General features: G+C 41.4%; 1 protein-coding gene across 1 annotated transcript in view; it reads left to right on the top strand.

Annotated features, from left to right (window-relative positions):
* Pdgfc (platelet derived growth factor C) overlaps nucleotides 1-14,566 on the top strand; it is a 144,187-nt gene that overhangs the window by 81,315 nt on the left and 48,306 nt on the right. Inside the window, exon 2 of the mRNA XM_041659217.1 lies at nucleotides 1,842-2,037. Coding sequence (XP_041515151.1) covers nucleotides 1,842-2,037 — 196 coding nt within the window. The remainder of the gene's footprint in view (nucleotides 1-1,841; nucleotides 2,038-14,566) is intronic.

Here is a 14,566-nt window from a genome sequence, read left to right as displayed (position 1 = left end):
CCGTCTCCTTCGGCAGCTACATCGCATCTCCCTGATTCCCTCTACTCTTTCTCTCTATCTCTTCCAGCCTGGCTATATTCTGCCCTGATTTAGGCCAAAGCAGCTTTTTATTTATTTACCAATGGTAGTAAAACATAGTCATAGCATACAGAGGGGAATCCCACATCAAATCCTTATCATTCACCCTGGACAAAACTCAAATCCAAATGGATCAAAAACCTCATCATAAATCCAGTTAATCTGAACCTGATAGAAAAGAAGTAGGGAAAGAGCTTTGAACACATTGACACAGGAGAGAACTTTCTAAACAGAATACCAATAGCACAGAAACCAAAATTGACAGTCAATAAATGGGATCTCATGAAACTGAAAAGCTTCTGTAAGGCAAAGAACACTGTCAATAGGACAAAGCAGCAGTCTCCATAATGAGAAAAGATCTTCACAAACCCCACATCCCACAGAGAACTGATCTCCAAAATATATAGAACTCAATAAGCTAGATATCAAAAAACAAATAATCCAATTAAAAAATGGGGTACTAACTTAAACAGAATCCCATATAGAAGAATCTCAAATGGAAGAGAAACACTCAAATAAATATTTGTTTTCCTTAGCTATCAGAGAAATGCAAATCAAAACAACTCTGAGACTCCATCTTGCCTGTCAGAATGGCTAAGATCAAATCCATGGTAACCAACGAAGGCATTGAGAAGTGCTGAAAGGTTTGCTATATTTTGTCATCTTTATTTGGTCACAAAGTTCCCTTGTGACAAAAACTGAGGCCGTCACTTTGCTCTCATTTTACTCTAGAGTAGTGGCTCTCAACCTTCCAAATGCTACGACCTTTAATACAGTTCCTCCTGTTGTGGAGACTCTCAGCCATAAAATTATTTACTGTTCTACTTCATAACTGCAATTTTGCTACTCTCATGAATCATAATGTAAATGTCGGAAATTCAGGATCTCTGATGTGTGACTCCCAAAGGGGTCTCATCCCACAGGTTGTGAAACACTCCTTTGGAAAGTCGTGTAAAACTTGAGTCAGTTATTAATTCCAACTCCTAAAACTCAAAGCTTCTGCTGGAGACAGCTTGGTAGAAACCTGAATGATAAGCTCTTATAAGCATCGTTTGGGTTTTGTTGGCTCAGCTTCTCAGGAACTTACAGTTAGAACAGACAGAGAGGTTTGCATGCTTGTGGTGTAGCCTGCTATTGACAGTTCCATCAGACGTGGGACGCCTACAGTGTTCTATTTCACTTCTAAAGTCTCACGTTTCTTTTCTTTCAAGTATTTTATATTTTCTCATAAATATAATTAAAGCAAACAATACAATGCATTCACTCTAGACAGTCCACGAAGTCATTATTTAGAAAACTAACAATTATCCGTATTTTTTAGAATACAATTATAGTGTTGCCTTGATGACTCAAGCCTAGGATTCCAACACTTGGAAAATAGACACAGCCTAATCAGGAATTCAAACCTAGCTCCAGAGTGAGTGTGGGGATAGTATGGTCTATGTGGAATCCTGTTTCAGAAAAAAATATTGATGGAAAAGTAAAGAATTACAGCAAACTTACTTAGAGCCCAAAAGTTAGTAAGTTACATTCTAGTAATTAGATTAAAAGGGACTGACTTTCTATTTTTCTACCATTGTGGAATACATCCCTGAAAACAATGATCCAGGCTGTAAAGAGTGACCCTTGACGTGTATTGCAGAAGGCGTGCTTGACTTCAGTGCCTGAAGTGAAATGAGCCAATAAAGGTGACCCAATGCTTTGAAGCCTGGGATTTTGGAAGCATCCGTTCTAATACGCCTGTACCTGTGTCCTTGCTTTAGGAGTGCAAGACCCACAGCATGAGAGAGTGGTCACGGTGTCGGCTAACGGGAGCATCCACAGCCCCAAGTTTCCTCACACGTACCCGAGAAATACGGTGCTGGTGTGGAGGTTAGTTGCGGCTGATGAGAACATGCGGATTCAGCTGACGTTCGATGAGCGCTTTGGGCTGGAAGACCCAGAAGAGGATATATGCAAGTGAGTGGCACACGGGGAGTGGCGGCAGGATCGAGTCCTGCGTTCTCCATTGCTTCAGTTATATGCTTTTAAAGGGAATCTTGGCTTTGTTTTTGACTGACCTAAGTTGACAAACACGTTCAAATTTTATTCCGACTTAGGTCTTCCTTTAAAAGAATCTGCATACCCACCCATGGACATACTCAGTGATTACTTTCTGTGTTTCTATCTATCTATTGCTACATAATTTGTAAACCATATCTAAGCACAACTGTTTATAATAGAAAACAGAGACTAAGAGCCATGTAAAGGATTGTAGTTATGCCAGGCGCTCTGCATTGCCATTAGCATTAACCTTATATTTGAACTTCCTGAAAGTCCAGTCAGTGAGATAAAGAAAGTATTTAAAGAGAGTCAGGAAGGCGAATCAGTAGGTAAACTTGCCACGCAAGCATGAGGGCCTGATTTCAGATCTCTAACACCCACGTAGCTGGTGTACAATCTCAAGCGGGGGTGGACAGAGAACTCTGCAAGTCTCTGGCCAGCCTTCATATCTGAATCTGTGAGTTCCGTGTCCAACCAAAGATATCCTGTCTCAAAATATTCAGGAAGAAAAGCAACTGACAAAGAAGGGAATTTGTATTAGCTTTGGGCCTCCACAGACATGTATACCAACAAGTCACTTACACATGCATGTACCACACACGCGCACGCGCGCACACACACACACACACACACACATATACACACACACACACACACACGTGCATGTGCACAATCAAAAGTTGTATCTAAGGGTGCACATTATTTAAATGACACACTGATATCTAACTGCACATGGGAGAACTCAGAAGGCTAAGTCTCATCAGGAGGAAGGCACACAGTTTGGAGAGCAAAATTTGACATTCAGGATAAAAATGCAAGGCAGGAATGCACCATGGTTCTCAGCAGCATTGGAGATCCAGTCAGCAAGGATATTTCACCCACACAGAAGCACCACTCCGAGTCAGGCCAGTGTTCTCACGCAATCCCTTATTCCATAGGGCATCACACAGGTAAGATGCACGAGCAGCTGCTTAGGAACCGATGCATTTTCTGTACCCAAACACAGTGAGAACTGATGCTTCTTGGTTCCTATTTAGATATTTTTGCTGTGAATAAGAATTCCAAATCTTGTGAAGCCCATGGAGAGTCTGGGGTTTACATCAGTGAGTGGAAAAACCCAAATTTACATCAGTAGAAGGGACTGCAGTACATATGACTGATGGGCATATGCATGAGGGTGTGATATGTGTGTATGTTGCCTAGGAAATGCATGCTTTCAGTTAATGATCAGAAGATAACTATCATCTTACCTGTCACAAGCGGTGTGCGATATGATTTTATCTAGCACGGAGCTCAGCTTTAAGGCCTCACCTTTCTAGTGGTTTTGATGTTCCTCTCTGATTGCATTGTCTTGTTCCTGTAAGTGTTGTCCCCCTGAATGACACCGCATATCCTAGCCAACCTATCCCTGCTCCCTCTACTGCAATGAATAGTTGGCCTATCTGGCATTTTTCTGCATGAGTAAAGGAACCTTTGCAGTGATATCTAAGAATGGCCAGAATGCAGACCTAACATACGATATTCCCACCTTGACAAGTAGAATTATATTACCGTCAAAAGTGAGCATTTTAAATATCTCCTGATATACAAAGATCTCTGTGTTATAGTATTCTTACTGAATTTTTCTTTCTTTTTCTGTCAATTTTTGATAATACAACGCACATGAAATTGCACCCTTCATTAACATGAATTTCATTTTCTGATGAATTGTAATTCTGAGGAAATTGAGACATTTCCATATTTACTATTTGCCACCTTTGCTTCCTGTTCTTTGAAATGCCCACTCACTCCTCTGGTCTCATTTTCCTTTAGTCTGTTGGGCTGTCCAAATCTGTGTCTCATATTTAAGCCTTGGCATTTTCAGGAAGGAAAACTGGAACCAGATCATGGGGACTGGTATTGAAGAGAACTTAGTGGATTATGAAAATGATAAGTATGCTAAATTAAATCTAGATTTTTTTTTAGTATTTAAGATTATCAAAAATTTATTGTCTTTCTCTAAAAGTAAAATGTTCCCTTTAGACATTTGCTTATCTTCCTTCTGTTTATAGTACAATTAATGTGGCCTTATTATTTACTCATTTATTTATTCCCACATTCAACAAATATTTACCAAGCACTGTGTTGGGCAATATGATGACACTCATGTGCAGGAGATGACTGTCCCCTCACATAGTCCATAGTCAGGGCGATGACTAGTAAGCAGACAAAACAAAATGCTACCCACCCAGTGCATAGGCAGAACACTTGTTACTTTAATGGGTTGAGTTTATACTGTTTTGCCATCCATTTTATAAATCATACCATAATTGGGTATTTGAGCTAACAACTAAATAAATATCACTTGTACATAGGATGGGTAGACTAAACTTGCCACGCAGACTTCAAATCTCAAACATCCATTTTCTCTGTATCACCCTGATTTCTGTACGTGAGAATACCATAGATATCTTATACCAGCTTAATAAACCTTTGGGAGTTGTGTAATGTAAAAATTTTAAGAAGATGTCACTTTATGCAAATAATAAAAACTTCCCTTGGTTGGCGGCCGTACAGCTTGAATAAAGACAGTGTTGTTTATGTGGTTGATACTAGCCATGGAGTCACTTAAGTGCATCATAAGGACTTCACAAGCAAAATGTTTTGGAACATTTGGGGTCTCCTTAAAAGGACTGAGGGAAAGAAGGCCATACTATTAATAGTTTATATTTAGTTTAAACAATTCCATATTTGATACTGGAGAAAGCAAAAGCCACACCATGTATCTTGGTTCAGTCTCCCTCCCTACCTGAGCCCAAGATTGGGGTGTTGTTAGTAGCTCATTGCTTCAGTTTCTATGTGGAGGCACACAACAGATACACTAGGCAAGCCAAGCAGAGCTTCTGGAGGGAGTTGTGGGAACCTGCTAGAAGACAGATGTGGCCATCTTTCTGGGCCCTAGATGTCATGGAAACTCCGTGTCTAGCTTGTCTTCACAGGAGCAGCCAGAATGACTAGAAGCATCACCAGCCTCTCCTGGTCTTGCTTTAGGAGGCACCCTGGGCTGAGGCATGCAGGAGATGGCTATTGTCTCTGCATAGTTAGAGACAATAGATATTACATATCTGTAATATGATACCATAGACAGATGGCATAGAAACTATAGAATTTTATTCTTCAGTTCTGAATGCAAGTCCAAGATTGAGATGTCAAGATATCTCTGAGGTGATGACAACCTGGCCACAGATAGTGTCTTCTTGCTCTCTCTCCATATGGCACCAGAAATGAGGGTTTTATTTTAATTTTTGTGGTGATAACAATGACATCCATAACCTCATCACCACCCAAGGCCCTGTGCCTTAACACCATCTCATCATATCAGTTATAGATTAGCAAAGAATGTAGAGAAGGTACATGCATTCTGATCACATATGTTCCCAAAGCAAATCTCTGCAGCTGTGTGGACAAAGGGGAAAGGCAAAGCAGCATTTGGATGGTGCCAAGGTGTGAGGAAAAAGTAAACTGAAAGAGACCAGGTTCTACGAGAACAAGCCCCAATACTGTATATATGAGGGAGGCCTACCCCATCAAAGTTTCTTAAAATAAACTGATGGCTGCATGACAGAGAAGTGAAGGCTCAGCTTGCTGGAAAATGCAGGCTCTGTATGAACAAGGGGTTTGGTTGGAGTGGAGAGGAGAGAATCTGTAGTGCTCACTGGGATCTAGCTGTGAAGAATCTTGAATCCTGAGCTGAATATGAACATCTCTCTCCATGCTGTCTGAAGACAAGGCTGTTCTTGCTAAAGGGTCATGCTCTGGTCTGTAGGAAGACAATTCTACATGCATTTGGAGAGGGGCTTCGGGTGCTCAGTGTTCTTGGAGGATTTTCAGGTTTCATTTCCCTAGCTTCAAACTTACTGGATTGCAATTCTTCAGTCTTGTTCATCTCCAGTTTTTTTTTCAATTGCTCCCAAACCAGAGAACATACTTTTCCTTCCTAATGCTTTTCTCTTCGGTGCACTGGGAACTGGGGTACCCATGCACTTGGGTGTGATAAGAATCCTCAGAACCCCAGTGTTTTCTAGTTAAAAATCTAAGTTGCCTCTTGCTTCAAGACAAAATAGATACTTGTCTACTTTCAACAGTGCTAGAATTTTCACTAGAGAAGATCCATGGAGACTGGGCCATTCTACAGCCTTGGAGAGAGGTACTGCTTCTCTCTGCCTTCTATAGGCTGGAACCAGCAGAAAAAAAAACAAAAAACAACAACAACAAAAAAAAACACACCAAGATAGGCCTAGAGAGGGCCCTTACTGCCTAGTGTCTAGGAATAATCTTACACGCTGCTGGATCTGTTTAGTACTAAAATGTATTTCCTCAGATAGTCAGTGGCCTGACTGGAGAGATAATGAGATCTTTCAAGAGTGTTACTGGGTCTTATTTTTCAAGCAGCCACAGAAGCTCTCTAGTGAAGACAGCCAGTTTGGATCATGTCACTAGAGGTTTCTGTGGTGGCTTTATCTAACTGTTGAACTAACGGGATGGGTGCCTGCTACCCTCTTCTGCTCCTGTCTACCTCTCTCTAGGTGACTTTCTTCTCTCGAACCCTGATCTTTTCAGACGCCAGTAAAGCCAAGGGGAAAGTACCTTTTGTTGTAATTGTTCTGGGAGAGATTTTAGTGTGGAAGGGTGTGAGCTGAGTAGTAGAGATTTGCAGCAGCAGGAACTGGACTATGACTGGCCGCACCTACTATAACCAACAAGCTCCTGGTTCATGCCCATTCCCCACGTCAAAGGGATGCACTGTGATTTGGGTCCCTGAAAGCAAACCTGTCTCTCTGGACTCAGAGCGGAAGAGGTGCTCCAAAAATAACAGTGTGTCTTCTGGGTGCTAAGGGCGGTCAGGACTGCCATGCAGCCTTCAAATTCCCAGTTACTGTTTTCCCACCTGTACTTTTGGCCACAGAATAAAGGTCCTTTTAGAGTTCAATTGCCCTTCCGGGCAACTCTTTGGAGTATAGTTAACTTCGTGGCATAATTTATAGCTTTGTTATCCTTTGACCTCTGTAGAATGTACTTTTCTAGTTTCAAAAAAAAAAATCTGCAAAACAAAACAAAAAACATTCCTTAGAGGGCTTAAAATGATGGGTGGGGACCTGAATAAAGCTCACATCAAAGGACTGTGCTGTTGGCTAATGAAATGTTTTGATTTTATGTTTTGAAATGTTCAAAATCAACATTCCAAGAGGAGAAAATATGTGTCTGTCATGCCCCACACTTCTGTCTGTCTCCACTACTATTTGTCTTTCACTCAGATCTCCCCCTTTCCCCTGGTTATTCTTCTGATCTTCCAGCATTTCCTTCTGCTCCCTCGCCCATCTTCCAGGCGATTGTGTTGCCCAGGGGCCACTTCCCTTCACTTTCCCAGGCGGAGCCTTATGGTTTGTAGACTGTGAGGTTCTGGGGATGTTGGAAGCTTTCTGGGTGACATGCCCTTACTTTGTATTGTCTTGACGGGGTTCAGGATGAAGTCACCTGCTTAGGTTATTTAAGTGCTATGTTGGCTGGTATAGAGACACGCTAAACTGAAGAAATGGAAATTCATTATTTGACTGATAACTAATCCTCCATCGGGATTGTCTAACCAGAAACTGCTATCAAAGGAAGCAAGGGTCATTGCTGGCTAAGGAAGGCCTTTAGTTTGAGTACACTTGAAATGGTACACTGTGCCAGCCTTTCCAGCTCAGCTTCTCCTTCTGTTTGTGTGTGATGTAATTATATCTCTAATATCAAAACATTCATTTCCATTGCAGCACAAATAATAAAAAGCCAGAGAAAGAAATTGGGGTTCAACCCGAAAACCAGAAGAGCAAAGCAGCCAAGCTAGTAAAGAATTCTTACCTCTACCAAGGCTGGGTGATCACAGGCTAAGCCAACTAAACTGACTAAGCAGACTAAACCTCTCTCCTACCATTTTATATTCCCTCTAGTGCTGGGATTAAAGCTGTGTGACTCCCTAGTACTGGAATTAAAGGTGTAAGTCACCACCACCACCGGGATTCGTTTTCGCATTGATATTGTATAGTCCAGGATGGCCTTGAACTCATAGAGATCTATCTGCCTCTGTCTCCCAAATCCTGGGATTAAAGTTGTGTGACACCACTGCTCTCTGTGTGCAGACAGAGCTCTCTGTGAGCTCAGATTTTTAGGGTATGAGCATAATAGTCAATATAGAAGTGCCCTTCTCTGTAGGCAGACACTGAAATTTGCCCAAAATCGAATCCACCTTCAATTTTTAGTTACAGTAAGTGTGCAACTTTGTAGGTTAGTGTTGTTGTTCCATGGTGGAATACTTGAGCATCTATGCTTAGTCCTGAGCACATACACACACACACACACACACACACGCACACACACACACACACACACAGAGAGAGAGAGAGAGAGAGAGAGAGAGAGAGAGAGAGAGAGAGAGAGAATGCATGTGGGAGTTGTATTTGGGTGCATGTGCTCTGTGTATGAGTATGTGTGCCCGTGAGCCTGTGTTTGTGCATGCATGCATGTGTGCATGTGTGGATAAGAACATACAAGCTCTAGACCTAATGATTAGTTTTTGTTGGGAGCACTTTTAGGTCATTAACACACAGAGGTTTGTTTTCCAGTTACCACAGTCTAACATAACAGTGAGTCAGAGCAACTACAAGTGTTACTGACAATTAGTACCAGAACAGCAGATAACCTGGAAAGATTTCAAGATGACTGACCAGTTGTGTCCATTTCTCTTCCCCTAAACAGAAATTTGCACTGCAAATTTACAACTGTATTTTGAAATGGATGTTCTGTGGAAGGGCCCTGAATGTCAGCCAGAGAAGATAGGTTTCCGTAAGACTGGGCAGCCAGGGTTGGCAGTAGAGAAGACCACTGTGTCTGGCAGCCATAGCCTTGGGTCCAGTGTCTAGGAGGGAAGAAAGGAAGGAGGAGGGAGGGAGAAAAGGAGGGAATGAAAGAAAGAAGGAGGAAGACAGGCAGGCACATACACACAAACACACACACAGACAGAGACAGAGGCAAAGATAGAGACAGAGACTATGAATGAGGGACATAAGAATATATAGGGATTAGTTACAAAAAGATAAGGGTTGCTATATAGGAATAGGGGCATGGTAGAGGGTATTGGGGGTAATAAGATCATAGTATATTGTATATAAACCTGATATTGTTAATTTTTAAAAATTTAAAAATGAAAAAAAAACTGTATCGTGTGGGAAGACTCCAGAGCATTCAACAACAGCTGGACAACAACTCCCAGGAGTGTTGCTGCACACCCGGCAAACGGGCGCTCATATTTGAGGAGCTAGAAGTACCACTGATCCTGAATTTCACATTCCACTCTGTAGATGTGTATCGCAGCAGAATAATGCCCCCGAAAAGGTCATCGCCTGTGTGTATTGAAAAATAAGTGTTGAAAATGAAGAAAAGTCTTCCACTCTTCTATAGACATGGAACTAAAGGCAGCATTCAGTATCAGATCAAAACTAGGTGAGAGCAATGCCGTAGGAAAAGCCTCATTGAAATGCTGCATTTCATTACTTCACTTCAAAGGGGAGTCTGTGCAGCGGGCTAAAGGAAGGGTATATGGCGGTTATGGCTTGCTTAAGATTTATTGAAAATGAGTGTTGGTCATGGTACATGCTTGGATAAGCCAGGCCTTGAGTTTTTCACAAACATTTACTCAGATGTGGGCAGTGTAGGAGGCCAGGTAGCCAGATTTTCCTCCAAAAAGAGAGCTCCCTGTGAAGTCAGCTTTAGAACATCAACATAAAGTCAATATAGGGTGTGCTTCTCTGTGGGTAGCACTGAGATTTGCCCAAAATAGAAAACCTCCTTTAATTTTCGACTGTAGCAAGTGTGACCTTGGGGTTCTGGCAGGTTGTGTCCTCAGCCCTGGCCACCAGGCACCTGCTGTGCCCATTCATTAGCATCCCTTTTAAAGGGGCCCTGCCCTCCTCCTATCTTTCTCCCTCTCTCTGGTTCTCTGCCTGTCTCACTGGCTCTCCCCCTCCACTCTGCCTCTTTCTTCTCTCCTCTGCTGTCCCCAATAGTCAGTCTCCCCCCACTCCTCTCACTTTTTATGTTCCCTCTACCCTAATAAAATCCCCTCCATTTGAACTCTGTCTCATGACTTCTTTCTCTATTCTGCCACTTTGTTGTTGTTGTTGTTAAATACAGCAATAAGTATGAACCTTCTCAGGTTAGGATTGTTGTTCCATGGTAGAATGCTAGAGCATCTCTGCTCGCTTCTCAGTACTACGAGTGTCTGTGTGTGTGTGTGTGTGTGTGTGTGTGTGTGTGAGAGAGAGAGAGAGAGAGAGAGAGAGAGAGAGAGAGAGAGAGAGAGAGAGGAGGGAAGCAGATTTGTATTTGAGTGCATATGTGTGCTTGTGTGTGTATGTGTCTCTATGGGGATGTGTGTCTGTCTGTGTATGTCAGGATGTATGTGTGTAAGTGTATGTATGTGTGTGTGTTTGCATGGGCATGCACATTTGTGCATGTGTGACACACATCATCTCTAGACCTAATTATTATTTTTTTGTCAGGAGCACACTCAGGTCTTTAGCATAAAGAGGCTTATATTCCTTGCAGGACTACGGTTACTACAATCTAATAAAACATTTGAATATGGAAAAGAAGGTGATTGTTTTGTCAGAATCAAGGCCAAATCCACAATGTAGTTTTCAACACCCACACAGAGGAACACCTAATTTGGAAAATGAATTTAGTTCCACTTACCATACTGATGTTGGTTAGGATGAATTGGCATAAGAATTAAATTTACTGGCACTGATGTCTATTCAGGATGCCTGTCATATCTCCTATTCAATTAGGTCGTTTTCTACTAGCAGGATGTTTTGCTGCTGTTTTGTGGTACTTGGAATGGGACTAGAACCCACAGACTTCTAGATTTGAGTGCTTAGTCATCAAGGAGTTGGGACTGCTTGAGAAGGATTAGAAGGCATGACCTTATTGGAGGAAGTGTGTCACTGTGGGGGTAGGCTTTGAGGTTTTCAAAAGCCCAAGCCAGGCCCGAAGTCTCTCTCTTCCTGCTACCTGGGGATCCAGATGTAGAACTCTCAGCTACTTCTCCAGCACTGTATCTGTCTGTGTGCCATGTGCTCCCTGCTGTGGTGTTAATGGACTAAACCTCTGAAATTGTAAGCCCCAGTTAAGGTCTTTCCATTATAAGTGTTACTGTGGTCATGTTGTCTCTTCACATCAATACACCAAGACAATATGCTAAGCAAGCACTCTTCCTCTTCACACATCCAGCCCTCACAATGCATTCTTGGAATACACAAAATTAGTGAATTATATCTGCAGAGAAGATACAGTTCTTTTAGCACCAAATAGAGTTCTGTTATTTTGTCTTTCTGAAGGTTATACATATATAATAAGATAGAGAGAATTTTGTTTCCATGCAAACAATCTTTTATGAATCTGCTTTGAAAATATTAAAGTTTTTTTTTATAAAAATGTTCTGAAAGGTCTCGAGTTGAATATATATTATGCAGGTTTCTTTGTGATGCATGAATGATCCCTTGCATTAAAATTCATCTCTAACATTAGCTACTAAATGAAAAATGTTTCAATTTGCAGCACACTCAACATTGGGGACAGTTCAGTGAAAAGAATTTCCTGGCAGAGAACCTGCTGTGACAGCCCTGTACCGCTCTCCCCTCACTACACACCTCTGCTCCACCAACAGTCAGTGTGCATCTTACCTGACTTTTCACTAGAGGGCTTGAGCCCATGAAACGAAGAAATCTTCTGCTTCAGCATCTCGCTCATGTTTAGGTGATGCCAGCATGCCACCTGTTACCCTCTGCAGAGTTTGGAAATATTTATCCTGGGAAGTTATTCCTCATAGCGTTTAGAATAACTTGAGGGATGAAATTCTCAGTCTTCAAGTATGCTTTCCTCCCAGTCTGAGTAGAGACCCAATCAATATCCCAGGAAGCAGCTGATTTAGCCCCCACCCAGTTCTCACCAGAAATCCTTACATTGACTGAAAAAAAGTGTTCTCTTTGTGTGCTCTCTGGAGCTCTCCATTCCAGTCTGGCGGTTTGAACAAGCAAGCTAGTTCATGATATCAAAATATTTGTGTACATGGAATGAACCATAATTTATTGCTTCTAAAATTATTTCGTGGGATTGTGGTAGACCTTGTTTTCGCTGGGGCATTGGGGATAATCTCAGTGGAAATGAGGCTTTCACTCTATGTTACTAGAGCGATATTTGAGGAGAAAATATTTCTCTAATTTCAGTTTCCCTGCTATTTATCTAGATTAAGAACTTCCAAAAAGTGTCTGTAGTAATTTGAAAACAGGTTTCTGATTGTGGTCTTTCTCTGTTAAGATTAGCAAAATTCAGACACTTGTTTTTCTGTCTAAAGAACCATAATGTGAGATGGAATTTCTCTCAAGATGAAAACAAGCATCCAAAAGTCATGTGCTAAGCTTCCGTATGACATATGAAGACAGAAAAGGAAGACAGAGAGGAGAAGAAGAGGGAGGGAGAACGGGAAAAGATAACACATAACATGTGGACGCTGAAACTACTTTCACATCGTATATCTTTCTGATGCTTTCAAGTTTCTGGGTGCTAGACTAGAGAAACCAAGGCAATATGTTGGGTTTAGTAGGAGGTCATGAAGACATGTTGGTCTGCCCTTTAAGGAGATTGTGTGTCTCCAGCACATCTGTGTTTCTCCCCTTTGGTACACGATGGGATAGTATTTGCTGGGCTGTGCTCTCCTTCCATGCTGTTTTGCCTCAGCAGAGTCTGGATATATGGGGCACAATCATTCATCGATAGAAACCTCCAAAGCTGGGGGCCAAAATAGCTCTTCTTTCTTACAACGTGATTGTCTCAGATATTTTGTAATAGTGACAGATAGCTGACTGATAGTATAGAAGTGGAAATAGAAAGACAGTCTGAAGAGATTTGCAGATAATCAGTAAGCTAGCTGCAAAGAAACATCAGACATCAACTTTAACCTTCGTGAATTCCTGCCCTAGGATACGGCTGTTAGCAGGGATGACTAACATCTCCTTGGTACCACCCACCAAACTGTTACTCAGTTGCTCCATAAGAGGTTCTCGGAAAATATCAGTGTAGAAGACAGAAAGAAATGCAAGACATATTGATGAAAGGGTTATCCTAGGGATCTGAATTTGAAATAAAAGAACTGTGATTGACAGCCCCATCTGTATTTTAAGAAGGTAGCAAGGCCATTTAAGGCCTGTTGTTAAGAAAGATGAGAACTTGATGATATTGAGGAGGTATGCAGGAGGAGTAGACTTCAGAGTTCCTGTGAGGGTCCATTGGGATGATCTGTAGTAAGCTGATGAGAACCTCAGATTGTAGGGTTCTAATATATAGAGAGGAGATTAGCAAAATACTTTAAATAAAAACATTTGAAATAATTGCCTTTTGTATGACTGTTTGAAGAGTGTTGGAGATTAGTCAAATGCTTCTTCTTCAAGAAAGAAAGAAAGAAAGAAAGAAAGAAAGAAAGAGCAAGAAAAGTGTTTGGTCTGAGAAAAAGATTAATCAAAAAACAAGATTTCAATCACTTGTGACTATGTAATTAATGCTTCCTTCCCAGTTGATAAATATTCAGAAAGCTAGACCATGGGTTTATAGTATAGCAAATACCATAGCTTGTGTGAAACCAGAGTGGAAAATGTGTCTGCAGAGCTCAGTGCTCACCATGGCTATGACACACAAGTGAGTGGTCCTAACATCAGAACAAATTTCAAAGTGTTCTATCCAATTCATTACACTGAACAATGTAGCTACTTTTGAGAAAATCAGCTTGCATTTAATGTAACTATTCAGAATTGGAGTGAAAGAGTAAAATATTTAAGAGAAAAATACGAGCTATTTCTATGGCAAAACCATATGTAGAATTTTATTTTTGCCAACTCTCTCTCTTGATACTTATCTTTAAATCTGTTACCATATCATCTATGTATACACTCACCCATCCTCCCATTCAACCGGCATTCCCACACCCTGCTGCGCATCAACCAAGTATCATGCTACATGTGAAGGGAACATAAATAATCGGATGGCCCTTTGGCCTCCAGAAAGCACTGAACAGCTACGGAAAATAAAAATTAAAATTGAGGTGGGTGTGGTATGCACTATGTTGCAATGAAGTCACTGCCTCTTCTTCTGGGACTCCCAGAAGGCTTTGCCTGAGAAGCTCTGATGTGGCTGAGCTCTGAGGAAGTATGTCAAGTGATGTGGGAAGATAATCCTGCATCAGAGGACTCCATGCTTAATTTTCAAAATATTGATTTGTAATCTTTGGAAGTTACGACTAGGCGTGTTCTCAGTCTACCCACTGAGAAGTACAGCTGCGTAGATTGGAACCCCTGAGTAATAACCCGGTGACATAGGA

Source organism: Microtus oregoni, unplaced genomic scaffold (assembly GCF_018167655.1).
Source record: "Microtus oregoni isolate MIOR12 unplaced genomic scaffold, Mior012 000010F_ref0000083, whole genome shotgun sequence".
In the NCBI taxonomy this organism is placed as follows: domain Eukaryota; kingdom Metazoa; phylum Chordata; class Mammalia; order Rodentia; family Cricetidae; genus Microtus; species Microtus oregoni.
The sequence above is the reverse complement of the archived record's forward strand: the minus strand, read 5'-3'. Positions and strand labels throughout refer to the sequence as shown.